Consider the following 19,202-nt stretch of genomic DNA (forward strand, 5'->3'; position numbering starts at 1 on the left):
GACGGCAGATATATTACAGGAGAGGGTCAGAGACGGCACATGTATTACAGGAGAGGGTCAGAGACGGCAGATATATTACAGGAGAGGGTCAGAGACGGCAGATATATTACAGGAGAGGGTCAGAGACGGCACATGTATTATAGGGGAGGGTCAGAGACGGCACACGTATTACAGGGGAGGGTCAGAGACGGCACACGTATTACAGGGGAGGGTCAGAGACGGCACATGTATTACAGGGGAGGGTCAGAGACGGCACATGTATTACAGGGGAGGGTCAGAGACGGCACATGTATTACAGGGGAGGGTCAGAGACGGCACATGTATTACAGGGGAGGGTCAGAGACGGCACATGTATTACAGGGGAGGGTCAGAGACGGCACATGTATTACAGGAGAGGGTCAGAGACGGCAGATATATTACAGGAGAGGGTCAGAGACGGCACACGTATTACAGGGGATGGTCAGAGACGGCACACGTATTACAGGGGATGGTCAGAGACGGCACACGTATTACAGGGGATGGTCAGAGACGGCACACGTATTACAGGGGATGGTCAGAGACGGCACACGTATTACAGGGGATGGTCAGAGACGGCACACGTATTACAGGGGATGGTCAGAGACGGCACACGTATTACAGGGGATGGTCAGAGACGGCACACGTATTACAGGGGATGGTCAGAGACGGCACACGTATTACAGGGGATGGTCAGAGACGGCACACGTATTACAGGGGATGGTCAGAGACGGCACACGTATTACAGGGGATGGTCAGAGACGGCACACGTATTACAGGGGATGGTCAGAGACGGCACACGTATTACAGGGGATGGTCAGAGACGGCACACGTATTACAGGGGATGGTCAGAGACGGCACACGTATTACAGGGGATGGTCAGAGACGGCACACGTATTACAGGGGATGGTCAGAGACGGCACACGTATTACAGGGGATGGTCAGAGACGGCACACGTATTACAGGGGATGGTCAGAGACGGCACACGTATTACAGGGGATGGTCAGAGACGGCACACGTATTACAGGGGATGGTCAGAGACGGCACACGTATTACAGGGGATGGTCAGAGACGGCACACGTATTACAGGGGATGGTCAGAGACGGCACACGTATTACAGGGGATGGTCAGAGACGGCACACGTATTACAGGGGATGGTCAGAGACGGCACACGTATTACAGGGGATGGTCAGAGACGGCACACGTATTACAGGGGATGGTCAGAGACGGCACACGTATTACAGGGGATGGTCAGAGACGGCACACGTATTACAGGGGATGGTCAGAGACGGCACACGTATTACAGGGGATGGTCAGAGACGGCACACGTATTACAGGGGATGGTCAGAGACGGCACACGTATTACAGGGGATGGTCAGAGACGGCACACGTATTACAGGGGATGGTCAGAGACGGCACACGTATTACAGGGGATGGTCAGAGACGGCACACGTATTACAGGGGATGGTCAGAGACGGCACACGTATTACAGGGGATGGTCAGAGACGGCACACGTATTACAGGGGATGGTCAGAGACGGCACACGTATTACAGGGGATGGTCAGAGACGGCACACGTATTACAGGGGATGGTCAGAGACGGCACACGTATTACAGGGGATGGTCAGAGACGGCACACGTATTACAGGGGATGGTCAGAGACGGCACACGTATTACAGGGGATGGTCAGAGACGGCACACGTATTACAGGGGATGGTCAGAGACGGCACACGTATTACAGGGGATGGTCAGAGACGGCACACGTATTACAGGGGATGGTCAGAGACGGCACACGTATTACAGGGGATGGTCAGAGACGGCACACGTATTACAGGGGATGGTCAGAGACGGCACACGTATTACAGGGGATGGTCAGAGACGGCACACGTATTACAGGGGATGGTCAGAGACGGCACACGTATTACAGGGGATGGTCAGAGACGGCACACGTATTACAGGGGATGGTCAGAGACGGCACACGTATTACAGGGGATGGTCAGAGACGGCACACGTATTACAGGGGATGGTCAGAGACGGCACACGTATTACAGGGGATGGTCAGAGACGGCACACGTATTACAGGGGATGGTCAGAGACGGCACACGTATTACAGGGGATGGTCAGAGACGGCACACGTATTACAGGGGATGGTCAGAGACGGCACACGTATTACAGGGGATGGTCAGAGACGGCACACGTATTACAGGGGATGGTCAGAGACGGCACACGTATTACAGGGGATGGTCAGAGACGGCACACGTATTACAGGGGATGGTCAGAGACGGCACACGTATTACAGGGGATGGTCAGAGACGGCACACGTATTACAGGGGATGGTCAGAGACGGCACACGTATTACAGGGGAGGGTCAGAGGCGGCACACGTATTACAGGGGATGGTCAGAGGCGGCACACGTATTACAGGGGAGGGTCAGAGGCGGCACACGTATTACAGGGGATGGTCAGAGACGGCACACGTATTACAGGGGATGGTCAGAGGCGGCACACGTATTACAGGGGATGGTCAGAGACGGCACACGTATTACAGGGGATGGTCAGAGGCGGCACACGTATTACAGGGGAGGGTCAGAGGCGGCACACGTATTACAGGGGATGGTCAGAGGCGGCACACGTATTACAGGGGAGGGTCAGAGGCGGCACACGTATTACAGGGGATGGTCAGAGACGGCACACGTATTACAGGGGATGGTCAGAGACGGCACACGTATTACAGGGGAGGGTCAGAGACGGCACACGTATTACAGGGGAGGGTCAGAGACGGCACACGTATTACAGGGGAGGGTCAGAGACGGCACACGTATTACAGGGGAGGGTCAGAGACGGCAGATGTATTACAGGGGAGGGTCAGAGACGGCAGATGTATTACAGGAGAGGGTCAGAGACGGCAGATGTATTACAGGAGAGGGTCAGAGACGGCAGATGTATTACAGGAGAGGGTCAGAGACGGCAGATATATTACAGGGGAGGGTCAGAGACGGCACACGTATTACAGGGGATGGTCAGAGACGGCACACGTATTACAGGGGATGGTCAGAGACGGCACACGTATTACAGGGGATGGTCAGAGACGGCACACGTATTACAGGGGATGGTCAGAGACGGCACACGTATTACAGGGGATGGTCAGAGACGGCACACGTATTACAGGGGATGGTCAGAGACGGCACACGTATTACAGGGGATGGTCAGAGACGGCACACGTATTACAGGGGATGGTCAGAGACGGCACACGTATTACAGGGGATGGTCAGAGACGGCACACGTATTACAGGGGATGGTCAGAGACGGCACACGTATTACAGGGGATGGTCAGAGACGGCACACGTATTACAGGGGATGGTCAGAGACGGCACACGTATTACAGGGGATGGTCAGAGACGGCACACGTATTACAGGGGATGGTCAGAGACGGCACACGTATTACAGGGGATGGTCAGAGACGGCACACGTATTACAGGGGATGGTCAGAGACGGCACACGTATTACAGGGGATGGTCAGAGACGGCACACGTATTACAGGGGATGGTCAGAGACGGCACACGTATTACAGGGGATGGTCAGAGACGGCACACGTATTACAGGGGATGGTCAGAGACGGCACACGTATTACAGGGGATGGTCAGAGACGGCACACGTATTACAGGGGATGGTCAGAGACGGCACACGTATTACAGGGGATGGTCAGAGACGGCACACGTATTACAGGGGATGGTCAGAGACGGCACACGTATTACAGGGGATGGTCAGAGACGGCACACGTATTACAGGGGATGGTCAGAGACGGCACACGTATTACAGGGGATGGTCAGAGACGGCACACGTATTACAGGGGATGGTCAGAGACGGCACACGTATTACAGGGGATGGTCAGAGACGGCACACGTATTACAGGGGATGGTCAGAGACGGCACACGTATTACAGGGGATGGTCAGAGACGGCACACGTATTACAGGGGATGGTCAGAGACGGCACACGTATTACAGGGGATGGTCAGAGACGGCACACGTATTACAGGGGATGGTCAGAGACGGCACACGTATTACAGGGGATGGTCAGAGACGGCACACGTATTACAGGGGATGGTCAGAGACGGCACACGTATTACAGGGGATGGTCAGAGACGGCACACGTATTACAGGGGATGGTCAGAGACGGCACACGTATTACAGGGGATGGTCAGAGACGGCACACGTATTACAGGGGATGGTCAGAGACGGCACACGTATTACAGGGGATGGTCAGAGACGGCACACGTATTACAGGGGATGGTCAGAGACGGCACACGTATTACAGGGGATGGTCAGAGACGGCACACGTATTACAGGGGATGGTCAGAGACGGCACACGTATTACAGGGGATGGTCAGAGACGGCACACGTATTACAGGGGATGGTCAGAGACGGCACACGTATTACAGGGGATGGTCAGAGACGGCACACGTATTACAGGGGATGGTCAGAGACGGCACACGTATTACAGGGGATGGTCAGAGACGGCACACGTATTACAGGGGATGGTCAGAGACGGCACACGTATTACAGGGGATGGTCAGAGACGGCACACGTATTACAGGGGATGGTCAGAGACGGCACACGTATTACAGGGGATGGTCAGAGACGGCACACGTATTACAGGGGATGGTCAGAGACGGCACACGTATTACAGGGGATGGTCAGAGACGGCACACGTATTACAGGGGATGGTCAGAGACGGCACACGTATTACAGGGGATGGTCAGAGACGGCACACGTATTACAGGGGATGGTCAGAGACGGCACACGTATTACAGGGGATGGTCAGAGACGGCACACGTATTACAGGGGATGGTCAGAGACGGCACACGTATTACAGGGGATGGTCAGAGACGGCACACGTATTACAGGGGATGGTCAGAGACGGCACACGTATTACAGGGGATGGTCAGAGACGGCACACGTATTACAGGGGATGGTCAGAGACGGCACACGTATTACAGGGGATGGTCAGAGACGGCACACGTATTACAGGGGATGGTCAGAGACGGCACACGTATTACAGGGGATGGTCAGAGACGGCACACGTATTACAGGGGATGGTCAGAGACGGCACACGTATTACAGGGGATGGTCAGAGACGGCACACGTATTACAGGGGAGGGTCAGAGGCGGCACACGTATTACAGGGGATGGTCAGAGGCGGCACACGTATTACAGGGGATGGTCAGAGACGGCACACGTATTACAGGGGAGGGTCAGAGGCGGCACACGTATTACAGGGGAGGGTCAGAGACGGCACACGTATTACAGGGGATGGTCAGAGACGGCACACGTATTACAGGGGTTGGTCAGAGACGGCACACGTATTACAGGGGATGGTCAGAGACGGCACACGTATTACAGGGGTTGGTCAGAGACGGCACACGTATTACAGGGGAGGGTCAGAGGCGGCACACGTATTACAGGGGATGGTCAGAGACGGCACACGTATTACAGGGGAGGGTCAGAGACGGCAGATATAGATCACAGAGCAATTTCTGGGTCCAGCACAGAATAGCGGCTCTTTAGTTGGGTTGGTGGACAATCTGGAGTTTTCGCCCCCCTCATTTACCGACTTCAATCCCAATCTATTCTGTCTGTCTGATTGTCTAGGAAGGCCATTGCGCTGGTTTCCTCAGTCTGATGGCTGGTTTGTTGGGTGCCCCTCCCGGTCACGTTGCCCCTTCAGTGATCATAGAATTGGGAGTGTGAAGTCCGTTGTGGATATTAACCACTTGCAGACCGGACCAATTTGCTGGTCAAAGACCAGACCACTTTTTGCGATTAGGCACTGCGTCCCTTTAACTGACAATTGCGCGGTCGTGCGACGTGGCTCCCAAACAAAATTATTTTTCCCTCAGTTTAGGCCGATACGTATTCTTCTACATATTTTTGGTAAAAAAAATCGCAATAAGCGATTATTGATTGGTTTGCGCAAAAGTTATAGCGTTTACAAAATAGGGATAGTTTTATAGCATTTTTATTAATAATTTTTTATTTATTTTTTTACTAGTAATGGCGGCGATCTGCGATTTTTTTTTTTTTTTTTTTTTTTTTTTTTTTTTTATTGTGGCGGACACATCGGACATTTTTGACACATTTTTGGGACCATTGTCATTTATACAGTAATCACTGCTATATAAATGCAGTGATTCCTGTGTAAATGACACTGGCAGTGAAAGGGTTAACCAGTGGGTGGCAGTGTAGGGGTTAAGTGTTTCCTAGGGGTGTGTTACTAACTGTGGGGGGGTTGGGCTTTCATTTAGTGTACACTGATCTCTGCTCCAATCACATGGAGCAGAGATCAGCGTCACTAGTTGCTAGGCAGAATGGAAAAATGTTGTTTATACAGCATTTCCTCCATTCGGCCGCTCCGTGAGACGATCGCGGGGATGCCCGCGGCGATCGAGTCCGCGGGTCCCGCGACCCGACTCACGGGGGTCCCGACCAGCGCGGGAGCGCACCGCCGGCGGCGCGCTCCCAATGGCACGGCGGCAACGAATATTGGACGTACATGTACGCCAATATGCCTGCCCATGCCATTCTGTCGTGCACTGGTCGGGAAGTGGCAGTGTGGGGGGTCTTAGTACAGTAATAGGTCTTAGTGAGCCTGGCCTGGGATTATCTCCTGAAGAATCCGTCTGAGCGCCATTCTCTTCACTTCTGTCCCTCGCCGCTCATTCCTACCTCCCTCCATTCACTCCCTCCATTCCTCCCCCACAGCCGGACTGGCCTTTGGCCCCGCCCTTTTCATTCATTGGCTTTTAGGTTGTTGTTTTTTTTTCAGTCATTGGGGGCTCAGTATCCCATGTGGGTGTTACCTATTCAAATACATCCTGTCTAGAAACGCCTACTTTTCCAGACTGTCATCCTCGCATTAAGACATTTTTGATATTTGCATAACTCCTCCCATGAGCACACCCACTGCTTTCATCAGAACTGAGGGCTCTTATGAGGAGTACTGACGCCAGGGACTGGGATGTTTTCAGGAAGCTATCGCCCCTCCCCCCCCAGCCATGATCTTTATGCACTGCATAGAGAAGCACATAGACCCAGTGATGACATCAGTGAGGAGTAATAAAACTAGTAATGATTTTGATTAAAAATATCATCAGTGTGGGGGTGGGGCAGGGAGGACCAAGTATAAGCAGATTAAACTCCAGCTTTATAAGTCGGCTTTGAGCCCTGGTTCATACTGATGCAGGAAACGCACAAGATTCACAGCGTTTTCCCCGCATCGCACTTCATAGCAATCGCAGGACATCCATGCGATTAACGACACCTTGAAACAGCGGAAATGCAGTGAGATTTCCAGAATCGCATGGTTGTTCACGTTTCGGAGAATAAAAGTGCGATTTGAGCCATACAAATGTATGGCTTAAATCGCACAGACCTCACATATGTATCGCACAGACCTCACATATGTATCGCACAGACCTCACATATGTGTTGTATGCAGGAATGCGGTGCGTTTCCTCTGCAAATCGCATGTAGTGTTCCAAGTCAAAATGCACCTCCCTTTTTTTTAAATGCATTGAAAACGCATCAAAAATGCTCCTGTGTTGCGCTTTTGATGCACTTTTTGAGTCACATGACCTCTTTCTTTCTTTCTTTCGGCACAATGCTGAAAACCCTATTTTTGGTGGCCGAAAATTTCGGTGCATCCCTGATTTTCAGTATTTTTTTGTTTTATGTAATAAAAAAATTTAAAAATCCCAGAGGTGATCAGATACCACCAAATGAACTCTATTTGTACGGAAAAAAAAATGATATATGGTTTTAGTTGGGTACAGCATTGCATGGCTGTGCAATAACCAGTTAAAGCGGAGGTCCACCCTAAAGTGGACCTTCCGCTCATCGGAACCCTCCCCCCCCCTCCGGCGCCACAATTGGCACCTTTCAGGGGGGAGGGGTACAGTACAGGTATCTGCACCCACTTCCGGGATAGCTCTCTGCAGAAAGGGGCGTAGATTATGCCCCTTTCCGCAAGTGCCCCGCTGCCTGCTGGGAAACACACAGATCCCAGAGGCAGCGGGGACCGTCCTTATTGCGCGACTCGCGCATGCGCAGTAGGGAACCGGGAAATGAAGCCGAAAGGCTCCACTTCCTGATTCCCATACCCAAGATGGCGGCGGCAGCACCCGAGAGACGATCGAGAGATCGGCTTCGGGTGCCGACATCGCGGGCGCGCTGGGCGGGTAAGTGTCACTATTTTAAAAGTCAGCAGCTGCAGTATTTGTAGCTGCTGGCTTTAAAAAAAAAAAAAAAACGCCGAGTCCCGGCGGACTCCCGCTTTAAAGTAGCGCACTGCTGAAAAGCATAAAATAGCCTGGTCATAAAGGGGGGGGGGTAAAACCTTCTGGAGGTGTAAGTGGGTAAAGTTTTGGCGTTGGATATACTTTTATAATTGAATTCCATCATTTGGTGGACAAGCTCCGCTGGTGTACTCGAGCTTATCTGACCTATTGCCCCCCATAATGTTCTAATGAAACGCTGGGAGCGATGGCATTTTCTAGCCGCCACTCTCGTGGTCGGGGCCTCTAATTCTCCTTCCTTGCAGCGTGAATTCTTGTGCCTTGACCAGGTGACGTCGGTTATAGTGGATGTTATATTGCAGCTCAAAGTCTTACTGATAAGAATTGAGTAAGAAAGTTTCTCAGAAAGCAGGAAGTGGTTGTGACTTTCACTTCTGAATAAAGTCACAGAAAAGACGGTCATTTGGATTTAGCCGGGGCGCTGGCGTTGGCTACAAGGGCCCCCTCCTTCCATGGTCCTGGGATTAGGAACGATCTCTGGAGCTATGAACCATGTCAGCGTGGCCTGCTCAGAGCTGGGTGGAGGGTGTATCATCTACCATAAAGGAAAGTGCTGAAAAATCTGCACATGACTCAAAGCTCGAGCTCCTCGATGATCAGGTTCCTGGTCAACCTGTTTCAGTCATGCTCCAAATCCAAAGGTGAATTCCGAATCCTCAGCCAGGTGAGTCGCGACCGTGAGCTGAAGATTAAGAGACATTTCTGTCTGTTCTCTCTGTGGGTGGTGTTGATAAAGTTTATTGAAAGACTTGCTTGCTTTCCTTTGTGAATCTAACTTACTGAGTCAAAATGAAACCTGTCGTTGTTTTTATCAAGGTGTATAAATTTAAAGCAAAATTGCCCAAGAGGACCTATACTTGTCTTCAGGACAGCAGACTTTGGGTGTAGGGTGCAAGGTTCTTCAGCGCTACAAATCCCAATAAAGATACTTTTATATCCTCGGACAGGTTCACTTTAAGGGCAAGCACCTAAAGATGTCTGCCCACTTCCTTCTTTATCCTCCTGGGTGGTCAGTTTTAAAGAATTTTTAATGGTTGTAGAATGCGGGGTCTTTAAAATAACTGGGTCATGTGGAACAGTCTAACACTAACGATGTCTAATAAATTCCTGGATCTCCCAACCTTAATGCTGACCTTCCCTGGATCCACAACCTTCACGGTATATCTCCAAGAAACAACACTTATATATGCCAACCCTCAAGTTAACTCTCCCTCGATTGCCAACGCTCCTTGCAACCTTCACACTGACCTTCCCTGGTAACACTCGTAATAACCCTTCTTAAAACAGTCCTTGAATCTCACATTTTTTACGCCTTTTGTCCTTGAATTGCTAGCCCTCCCTGTAACACTCCATCAAACAATCCTGGGATATCCCAACTGTCATGCTTGCCCTCCCTTGAACCCCAACCCTCCTTGTAGCCCTCCTGACCCTCGTTTGGTACCACTCACACTAACCCTTCTTAAAATGGGATTTGGATCTCCCAGTACTCATAGCTGTCCTCCCTGGACTCCCAGCGCTCATGCCAAACCTCCCTGGATCCCCCTAACCTTTATTTTCAATTTTCTTTGGATTTCTCAAATTGATCCCCCCTTGTAACCTCCACTAACACTCATGCCAACCGTCCCTTTTTGAGTTTTCCATCACACCACACTCCCCGGTCGGGCCTCCATTCCTCCCCCGGTCGGGCCTCCATTCCTCCCCCGGTCGGGCCTCCCTGCCTCCCCCCGTCGGGCCTCCCTGCCTCCCCCCGTCGGGCCTCCCTGCCTCCCCCCGTCGGGCCTCCCTTCCTCCCCCCGTCGGGCCTCCCTTCCTCCCCCCGTCGGGCCTCCCTTCCTTCCCCGGTCGGGCCTCCCTTCCCTCCCCGGTCGGGCCTCCCCTCCCTCCCCGGTCGGGCCTCCCCTGCCTCCCCCGGTCGGGCCTCCCCTGCCTCCCCCGGTCGGGCCTCCCCTGCCTCCCCCGGTCGGGCCTCCCCTGCCTCCCCCGGTCGGGCCTCCCCTGCCTCCCCCGGTCGGGCCTCCCCTGCCTCCCCCGGTCGGGCCTCCCCTGCCTCCCCCGGTCGGGCCTCCCCTGCCTCCCCCGGTCGGGCCTCCCCTGCCTCCCCCGGTCGGGCCTCCCCTGCCTCCCCCGGTCGGGCCTCCCCTGCCTTCCCCGGTCGGGCCTCCCCTGCCTTCCCCGGTCGGGCCTCCCCTGCCTTCCCCGGTCGGGCCTCCCCTGCCTTCCCCGGTCGGGCCTTCCCTGCCTTCCCCGGTCGGGCCTCCCCTGCCTTCCCCGGTCGGGCCTCCCCTGCCTTCCCCGGTCGGGCCTCCCCTGCCTTCCCCGGTCGGGCCTCCCCTGCCTTCCCCGGTCGGGCCTCCCCTGCCTTCCCCGGTCGGGCCTCCCCTGCCTTCCCCGGTCGGGCCTCCCCTGCCTTCCCCGGTCGGGCCTCCCCTGCCTTCCCCGGTCGGGCCTCCCCTGCCTTCCCCGGTCGGGCCTCCCCTGCCTTCCCCGGTCGGGCCTCTCCTGCCTTCCCCGGTCGGGCCTCTCCTGCCTTCCCCGGTCGGGCCTCTCCTGCCTTCCCCGGTCGGGCCTCTCCTGCCTTCCCCGGTCGGGCCTCTCCTGCCTTCCCCGGTCGGGCCTCTCCTGCCTTCCCCGGTCGGGCCTCTCCTGCCTTCCCCGGTCGGGCCTCTCCTGCCTTCCCCGGTCGGGCCTCTCCTGCCTTCCCCGGTCGGGCCTCTCCTGCCTTCCCCGGTCGGGCCTCTCCTGCCTTCCCCGGTCGGGCCTCTCCTGCCTTCCCCGGTCGGGCCTCTCCTGCCTTCCCCGGTCGGGCCTCTCCTGCCTTCCCCGGTCGGGCCTCTCCTGCCTTCCCCGGTCGGGCCTCTCCTGCCTTCCCCGGTCGGGCCTCCCCTGCCCTCCCCGGTCGGGCCTCCCCTGCCCTCCCCGGTCGGGCCTCCCTTCTGCCAGCCCTCACTGCTTACCCTCCCAGTCAACCAGGGTTCCATGAAAGCCAAGTGTTCCTCCATAGGTTGCTAGGGGTTCCTTGAGCAATAAGCAGTTTCTGCCTCTCTAAGTTTCCACTGACACCACCAATCTTTTTAGCATTCTACTAGGAGGTAATTCTTCCCAGTGACCACAAGTGTAAGGAGCATTTTTCCCACTGACCATCACACTAATGTATCATGAGTTGTAGACACAGTCCTCTTTTTACAGGGGTTCCCTGAGACCAGAAATGTATTTCAAAGGTTCCCATGTGTTGAAAAGTTTGAGAAAGGCTGTTCCCAGTTATCACTTCTATCCTCCCCGAATCCTCAGCCCCTCCCTGTAAGCCTCACAATAACCCACCTTTAAAAAAAAATCCTTGGATATCCCAACCCCCATGCTTGCCCTCCCTTGATCCCCCAACCCTCCTTGTAACTCTCTGACCCTTACTGGTACCACTCGCACACTAACCCTTCTTGAAACAGGCCTTGGATCTCCCATTTCTCACGCCTATCCTCCAAAGACCCCCAGCCCTCATGCTAACCCTAAAACTTCTTTGGATCCCTCTAACTGAACCCCCCCTCGTAACCTTCCACTAACTCTCATGCCAACCCCCTCCCCAGATCTGCCAACTCTCCCCAACTCTCACAATGCTCATTGTAATCTCTGGACCCCCCAAATCCGGTCCCAGTATCCTCTGCACTGAAAGATACCGACACCGGGAGCCGAATTCTGCGGTCTGCTCTTCTACTCTTTTTAGTTCACACTCTATATGTACTTGGGATCAGTTTTTCTGCTATTCTGATCATTGTAAAGAGTAGGGTGTGCTGTTTGTTCACAACAATTAACTTCTTTATGTGTGTAGGTTCGCTTCCATCTCTGCTGGTTAACTTTTATTGGGGGCCCTTCTGGCCCTTTATTGTAGGCCTTGAGCCAATGGTGAGCTACTAGCTTCTATCACGTCTTGACATTGGGGAAGTAGCGGGCCGTGTCGGAGATGAGGGTGTAGGCCGTCCTTTCACGTGTGCTGTAGAGTAATCACGCCGAGCTCTGCTCCTTGAATGACCTTTAGCCAGTGAGTTGTGAACAGGGATTGGTGGCGGGTGTAATCCTCGGATTTATCGCCTCGCAGGAGTATTCCATCGCAGATCTGGCTTATTCTCCTTTTATCTGCAACAACCAAAGAGCCAATCAACTTAAACCACAAGCTGATTTATGGAAAAGAGATCTTTACATTTGTATGTAATGCTCTTTTTTATTAAAATTTGTATTTCCCTTTTTAGATACAATCTTTAAGTTGCACGATTTTTTTTTTTTTTAATGCTTCTAAAGGTATTTTTAGATTTCTTAGCTTTTCTCTCATTCACAGCTTCTCCAAACTTCCAGCCAAGGAACATGCATTGAGTAATCGCCTAACCCCTGATGTCTGAACTACATGTTCCTAGATTCTTGGATGTAACATTGTTCCCTTTTTTTTTTTTTTTTTTTGGTGCAAGTCAGGCAACCAGCTGTCAATCACAAGCTTGTGGGCGGAGCATTTATCTTGTGAAGATGATGCTAGACGTGGTCCAGCCAAGAAATGAGGCGGGGCTTCATCTGACTTGCTTGCAGCTTCTAATGCACATTGTGAGAAGCTCGCAGTGTGCAGTGAAATCAGAGTAAGCCATTTCCGTACAGGGGAGGATTCATTTAAACACATGTTGGGGTGGAGTCCCCCTTTTATTTGTAGATTTGGTTGTCGGTGGTGCCGCACAGTATATACTGCAAAATGTGTAATCCGAACGGCTAGAGATCAGTGAACTCGGTGGTATTCCCAGGCTGAGCCCCTCCGAGCCGCAGAACACGTCTAGTTTTAATTAACTTACAAGATTGCTGGGAAGGCCATATGTTCACTAGCTCTACAACCTGGGGGGGGGGGGGGCATGCTGATCATGGAACTCTGGGAGTGAGTCTAATCCATGGGTGCTCAACCTGTGACCCCTGTTGTGGGCCTACAACTCCCATGAGGCATTGCAAGCTGCTGACAGTTACAAGCATGACTCACAGAGGCATGATGGGATGTGTAAACAGCAGGAGGGCCACAGGTTGAGCACCTATGGTATCCCAACAACCGGAGATTATTATATCCACTGGTATGAATAAACTGCTGGCCTCCCCTTCCAGTCTTGCACAGTTATACCAGCTCCTCTGCTGGACTGAAACGGCTTCCTCTGATTTCACTGCACACTGTGAGCTACTCACAATGTGCATTAGAAGCTGCAGATGGAGCCCACCTGCTTTCCTTCCCAGCCTGTCTGCCCCGACTCGCTCTTTTCATTATTTGGATTTCAGTTCTTTCAATCATGGAGACTCCGCAGCACATGTTGGTGTTCTGTATACAAACGGCATCTGCCTAGACACGCCCACTCCTCCAGACTGACACTGACCCATTAAGGCATTTGCATAGCTCCTCCCAAGAGCCAGCCCACTGTTGCATCAGGACTGAGGGCTCTTGAGAGGAGTACTGCCCCTCCCACCAGCCATGATCTGCCAGCATTGCATGGAGGAGCATAGAGACCCAGTGCTGCCACCATCTTGGATTTGATTTCAGTAGACTCCGTGCTTATATCCTATAGCAGCCATTCTCAGCCAGGGTTCTGTGGAATCCTAGGGTTCCTCTAGTGGAGGACCAGATGAGAAGAAATGAGGGGCACAATCTAAGTGTAGTAAATTTACATGTTTGTCATCTGACAAACCCAGTATATTTCTACCTGTACTGCGGTAACCTGCTGTGCTGAGCATCTCCTGCACCACAGGGCAGCACCGTGGTGTAGTGGGTAGCACTTTCACCTGTCAGCAATAGGGTTGCTGGTTCAAATCTCGACCACGACACCATCTGCCTGGAGTTTGCATGTTCTCCCTGTGCCTGCGTGGGTTTCCTCCGGGTACTCCGGTTTCCTCCCACACTCCAAAAGACATACTGGTAGGTTAATCAGATCCTGTCTTCGAAAATTGTGTTTTGTAAGCGTGTTGAGATCCTACGCGGTAAATGACTTCGCTATATGAAGACACGACTCAACTCAACCACTATGTTGATGAGCCAGTGGTTTTTATTTTATTTTTATTTTTTTGAGAGTTGCCAATTGTCTTTTATTACAATAAACCTCTAATTTACTACACTTAGATTGTGCCTTCCTTTCTCCTTGTATGTTGGATGTAGTATGGCACATCGTTTGAAACGTATCAACCTACAGAGGGCAGAATTCAAAGACACCCTGGAAATTAAAGTGGGAGTCCACCGGGACTCCGCGTTTTTTTTTTTTTGTTTTTTTTTTAAAGCCAGCAGCTACAAATACTGCAGCTGCTGACTTTTAAAATAGTGACACTTACCTGTCCAGCGCGCCCGCGATGTCGGCACCTGAAGCCGATCTGTAGATTGTATGTCGGGTGCTGCCGCCGCCATCTTGGGTATGGGAATCAGGAAATGGAGCCTTTCGGCTTCATTTCCCGGTTCCCTACTGCGCGAATCGCGCTGCGCAATAAGGACAGTCCCCGCTGCCTCTGGGATCTGTGTGTTTCCCAGCAGGCAGCGGGGCACTTGCGGAAAGGGGCGGGCACTTGCGGAAAGGGGCGTAATATACGCCCCTTTCCGCAGAGAGCTATCCCGGAAGTGGGTGCAGAATACCTGTACTGTACAGGTATCTGCACCCCCCCTCCCCCCTGAAAGGTGCCAATTGTGGCGCCGGAGGGGGGGAGGGTTCCGATGAGCGGAGGTCCACTTTAGGGTGGACCTCCGCTTTAAAGTGATAAAATGATGGAGCAGGCTAGTCCATTTTGCTGAAATCTCGTTGCAGCAACTCAAAACGTTCCTCATTAGTATGTATGGCCTCCATGTGCTTGTATGCATGCCTGACAACGTCGGGGCCTGCTCCTAATGAGACCACGGATGGTGTCTCGGGGTGTTTCCTCCCAGATCTAGACCAGGGCATCACTGAGCTCCCGAACAGTCTGAGGTGCAACCTGGTGGCGTCAGATGGACCGAAAGATAACCCAGAGGTGTTCCATTGGATTTAGGTCAGGCGAGCGTGGGGGCCGTTCGATGGTAACCATTCCTTCATCCTCCAGGGACTGGCTGCATACTCTCGTCACATGAGGCCGGGCATTGTTGTGCACCTGGAGGAACCCAGGACCCACTGCACCAGTGTAGGGTTTAACAATGGATCCAAGGATTTCATCCTGATATCTAATGGCAGTCAGGGTGCCATTGTCTAGCCTGTAGAGGTCTGTACGTCCCTCAATAGGTTGGACTTGATGGACTTGTCTCTTTTTTTTTCAACCTCACCTACTATGTAACTATGATATGCCTCCCCAAACCATCACTGACCCACCACCAAACCGGTCATGCCGAACCATGTTACAGGCAGCAAAACATTCTCCACGGCTTCCCTAGACTCTTTTTTTCAGGTCTGTCACTTGTGCTCATGGTGGACCTCCTCTCACCTGAGATGACTACAGGGCGCCGGTGGTGGACCGGCCAGTTCTGGTGTTCATGGCAAATGCCATTCAAGTTCCACAGTGCCGGGCAGTGAGCACAGGGCCCACTAGAGGACGTCGGGCCCTCAGGCCACCCTCATGAAATCTGTTTCTGATTGTTTGGTCAGAGACATTCACACCAGTGGCCTGCTGGAGGTCATTTGTAGGTCTCTGGCGGTACTCATCCTATTCTTCCCTACACAAAGGAGCAGATACCGGTGTTCTATCAGAATACTGCTACCCATCAGAAAATGCAACGGAAGTGACTTGCGAACAATGTTTGCTTATTGTGCACAAACTATGCGTTCCAACATGGTCACTATGTGATTCAATAGGTTTCCTAATTTGAGAGAACACGAAGGTGGCAGCGGACATCTTGTTACACCCAGCAAAGTCTTCAATTTCACACTTAGTTTAGCAGTTAACTCGCCTTTTATATACTGAAATGGACTATTTCACCGCGACCCCGTGAGGGTGTCGGAAAATGTGCTTCGGCGCCAAATGACTAACAGTTTGGCGCTGAGCAGTGTGGGGTGTACCAAGATGGTCGATGCCATCTTCTGACTGCAGGCTTGTCGCTGCTTTTCAAATGCAACATCAAAACTGTGTCACGTATATGGAAATGCAGCATTTCTAAAATCTAAGCTAAATAAGTGTGAAATTTAAGACTTTGCTGGGTGTAAGAAGATGTCCGCTGCCCCCTTCGTGTTCTGTCAGATTAGGAAACCTAGTGGAACGCATAGCGGCCATGTTGTGTGCTCGGGGTGGGACTGCTGTGACTAATAGTCCTTGTGGGTAATCCATATCATCGGTATGGTGGTCAGTGATGGGTGTATGGGAGGAATAATTGGCGCCCTGCATACCCCCCCCGGGGGGTTGATGGTTCCAGGCTGATCTCAGTTTATTGTGCATAGGAAGGTGTTTTATGTGTCAATTGTATTTCCTTTTTCCTTTTTAGAAAGTTGTCAGTTAATTTGTTTTTCTCACCTGTGCTGGGGGGGGGGGGGGGGGGAGGGGAGGGGATGTTCGGATTTGGAGTGATGCTCCAGGAAAGTATTCTGCATTTATAGTCCCTTGGCTCTGCAGCCTAAGATTTCATACATACGGGGCCCATCTTTCCTCCTGGCGGCAGCGTCTTGGCAAAAAAAATAATTGCTTCACGCTTGCAAACACATTAAGGTGCGTCAAGCTTTTGGGTGTTAACCACTTCCCCCCCCCCCCCCCCTGGCAGATTTACCCCCCCCCCCCCCCCCCCCTTTCATGACCTGGACATTTTTTGAGACCTGGCACTTCGTTACTTTAACTTACAATTGTGCGACACTGTCGCCAATAAAATTTGTAATCTTTGATATATATTATACATACTTTTTTTTTTTTTTTTTTTTTCTGTTTTGAACATGTGACCAGCACATGTGACTAGAAGCTCCTCCTGCTTATGTTTTCCTGCAGACAGGCTGGGAGAGAGCCGGGTCATGGATCGATTAGGGTAAAGCTACTTAGATGCTGATTGGGGTTTTATTTATTTTTATTTTTTTTTCTATTATTTATTATTAAAATAAAATATAGTGCCGTCATCCATCCTTTTCCCTATTATGAAGAGGTGCCACCCAATTAAAAAAATAAATAAAATGTAAATAAATAAAAAAAAAACTTTGAAAATGTATTTTCTGTAATGATGATGATGATGTTGAATGCTGTTATCTGTCCAATGTCTGATGGGCCTCGTCTCTGTCCCAGGGGTTATTTTGGAGTTGCAGACAGAGTATCTTTAATGAAATGAAGAAGAAATTCTCGCAGGTATTGGGTTGCTGTGTGTTCCCGGAGCATGGCGTCCATATTGCACGGTGTTGAACACTAACATTTGATATACGGATTGTGCTGGACTAATACTGGCCTAGACTGTGTCTGATAGTCATATCAGGTTCATGAATAATGGAATACAATTTTGTATCGGGGAAAAATCTGGCCATACATTATATAATTTTTTTTTTTTTCCCCCTAATTAATTTTATTAGATTTACTTTCAGCTGTGTAGTGTAAGGACCTGCTTGGTTGCATACAAATTGAAAGGGTTTAGGTTTGATTTCACATTATATGGCTTCAGTAAATCTAAAGGAAATTTGTATACTGTATGACTAGCCTTGGGTCTACTCCATTTTGCACGCCATCTTTACTTACTCGCGCAAGTCCAGTAACTGGAAATTTTGCATGTGCTTTATGGTAGGTCTAACCAGTTGTTCCCTTAAACAGTGACTGGCAAAAGTTTGAAAAAGCTGTAAATTTTGAAAAGAATAATAAATAAAATCCATCCAAACTGCACAGGTGGGACAATGTTCTAAGGGCCTTTTGGATTCCTGCCGACTCCTACAGACTCTGCCACTGCCTTGCCTTTTTGCCTGCTCCTGCAGCGTCTGTGGCCCTGCCCCACTCCTTGCTTGGTCTTGCAGTCTCTGTGCCACTGTCTCATCCCTTGCCTGGTCTTAGAGGCTGTACCCCTACCCTGCCTCTTGTCTGTTCCTGCAGTCTTTGCGCCTCCTGCCTGCTCCTGCAGTCTGTGCCCTTTCTCCGCCTCCTGCCTGCTCCTGCAGTCTGTGCCCTTTCTCCGCCTCCTGCCTGCTCCTGCAGTCTGTGCCCTTTCTCCGCCTCCTGCCTGCTCCTGCAGTCTGTGCCCTTTCTCCGCCTCCTGCCTGCTCCTGCAGTCTGTGCCCTTTCTCCGCCTCCTGCCTGCTCCTGCAGTCTGTGCCCTTTCTCCGCCTCCTGCCTGCTCCTGCAGTCTGTGCCCTTTCTCCGCCTCCTGCAGTCTGTGCCCTTTCTCCGCCTCTTTCCTGCTCTAGCTGACTCTGCCAATACTCTGCCCCTTGTAGCCTTATGCCTGCATCTACACACTCTGTGTCACTGCCAGATATCTTGACTGCTCTTTGATTTGCTAGTGAGCATCACCACACTGATGAGACCTGCCCTGAACTTCTGCACCTCCTATTTTTTCCCTTCTATCAACGCCAAGGTGGCCATTCTATCTTTCAGCTGATATGTGCCAGCTCAGTAGTAAAGTCCGACATTCCAGGTGATTACACGACAACCATTAAAAATGAGACTTTTTGAAGGAGTGAAAGGAAACCTGCTGTAAACATACAATGTCAGCCAAGGCTGTGTTTAGAGAGCGGGCAGCACAAAGTGCCATATTATACCTGCACTACATCAGACCACCTCGCCCAAGTGCCACCACACCCCCTTAAAAGCCTGTACTGGTATAGGGAGAAATGGGCACTACAGGGTGTAGAGGATATCACTTCTATTAGACCGTTTGTCCTGGAAACGGGTGTCCTCATTTTTCCTCGCTTCCAGTTATGGTGACAACTATAAAATGTCAT

At 51.6% G+C, this 19,202-nt stretch overlaps 1 protein-coding gene across 7 annotated transcripts in view; it reads left to right on the forward strand.

Annotated features, from left to right (window-relative positions):
• The window catches only part of USP47 (ubiquitin specific peptidase 47), a 123,679-nt gene that overhangs the window by 24,317 nt on the left and 80,160 nt on the right, over positions 1 to 19,202 (forward strand). For 4 of the 7 annotated variants that reach the window (XM_077453562.1, XM_077453566.1, XM_077453567.1 and 1 more), the window contains exon 2: positions 17,569 to 17,628. The exons of 1 other annotated variant lie outside the window; for it this stretch is intronic. In XM_077453562.1, coding sequence (XP_077309688.1) covers positions 17,569 to 17,628 — 60 coding nt within the window. Of the gene's footprint in view, positions 1 to 8,731; positions 9,029 to 17,568; positions 17,629 to 19,202 lie in introns of those variants that run through there. 2 more of the 7 variants (XM_077453563.1, XM_077453568.1) reach the window with 1 other exon arrangement.

The sequence above is a fragment of the Lithobates pipiens genome, unplaced genomic scaffold (assembly GCF_037356315.1).
Source record: "Lithobates pipiens isolate NorthernLeopardFrog02 unplaced genomic scaffold, aLitPip1_a1.2 Scaffold_24, whole genome shotgun sequence".
Lineage (NCBI taxonomy): Eukaryota > Metazoa > Chordata > Amphibia > Anura > Ranidae > Lithobates > Lithobates pipiens.